Raw genomic sequence first — 850 nt, forward strand, 5'->3', positions numbered from 1 at the left:
ATGTTCTTGATGGCCACCAGCCTGAGCCTCACTGATTGTGGGGGGGGGTAATTAGCTCCCATTTCGAACCATTGTGGCCAGTAAAGAGCCGAAGAGAAGAATCGTGAACTTACACTCCTTCAAGTTGCCGGGGTAGTGACGCACGCCCACGGGGCCGAGCTCATTCCTGCGAGGAGCGAATAAATGGTCAATTCGAATGTCGGTGCACTCGCCTCCAAGGTATAATAAAAGCCTCACCTCTCGAATGTCCTGGCAGTCTGGACAGCCGAGGTCCTCAGCTCAAAGGCACTAGTCCTGAGACCGACGCTAGAAACTCTCCTCATGTTTGATTGATGTAATGGATGTCCAAGGAGGGCGCAATCGATTATTTTTCCACCGGCACGTTTCTTCGGTGCGGCCAATTAAGGAGGCGGTCAAAAAAAGAAAATAAATTAATAATAATTGTACAGCTTGGCGTTACCACTTCGTGTTGGGGTTGGGCTTTGGGTTGAGGCCAAGACTTGGCCGGCCTCGTTCGTTGCCGAACGGGGGATTCTCCTGAAGCAACCACGAAAAGTCTCCCGATGCCACGCCCGATGCTGCCGAGCACCACCGTCAGCTTCTCGTCCGATGTGCCAACGTGCATGTGCGGAGAGGACGGTATGCCGTACCTAGCGGAGACGGGAGTGGCGACGGAAAGGAGAGAAGGTCAATGCCGATATCAGCACCGCCGTTGGATTCGGTGGGTTCGAGTTCTGTAATCCTCGCTCGGCCGACCCCGTCGGCCGATTCTCTTGTCGTGTTCGCCGCCAGCATTGAATTGATCTTGCTCCCTCGGCTCACGAGCGACGTCGGCCCATCCCCGGGTGGT

The 850-nt window shown here is 55.1% G+C and overlaps 1 protein-coding gene across 1 annotated transcript; it reads right to left on the bottom strand.

Annotated features, from left to right (window-relative positions):
• Nucleotides 1–456: 456 nt before the first annotated feature.
• On the bottom strand, nucleotides 457–795 carry ACA1_011600 (uncharacterized protein; the record flags this gene model as incomplete). Its single annotated transcript, XM_004340420.1, has 2 exons — nucleotides 457–578; nucleotides 651–795. 2 exons carry the CDS (start codon nucleotides 793–795, stop codon nucleotides 457–459), a joined length of 267 nt encoding a protein of 88 aa, XP_004340468.1.
• Nucleotides 796–850: the final 55 nt, after the last annotated feature.

This window comes from Acanthamoeba castellanii, assembly GCF_000313135.1.
Source record: "Acanthamoeba castellanii str. Neff unplaced genomic scaffold scf7180000083641, whole genome shotgun sequence".
NCBI lineage: Eukaryota > Discosea > Longamoebia > Acanthamoebidae > Acanthamoeba > Acanthamoeba castellanii.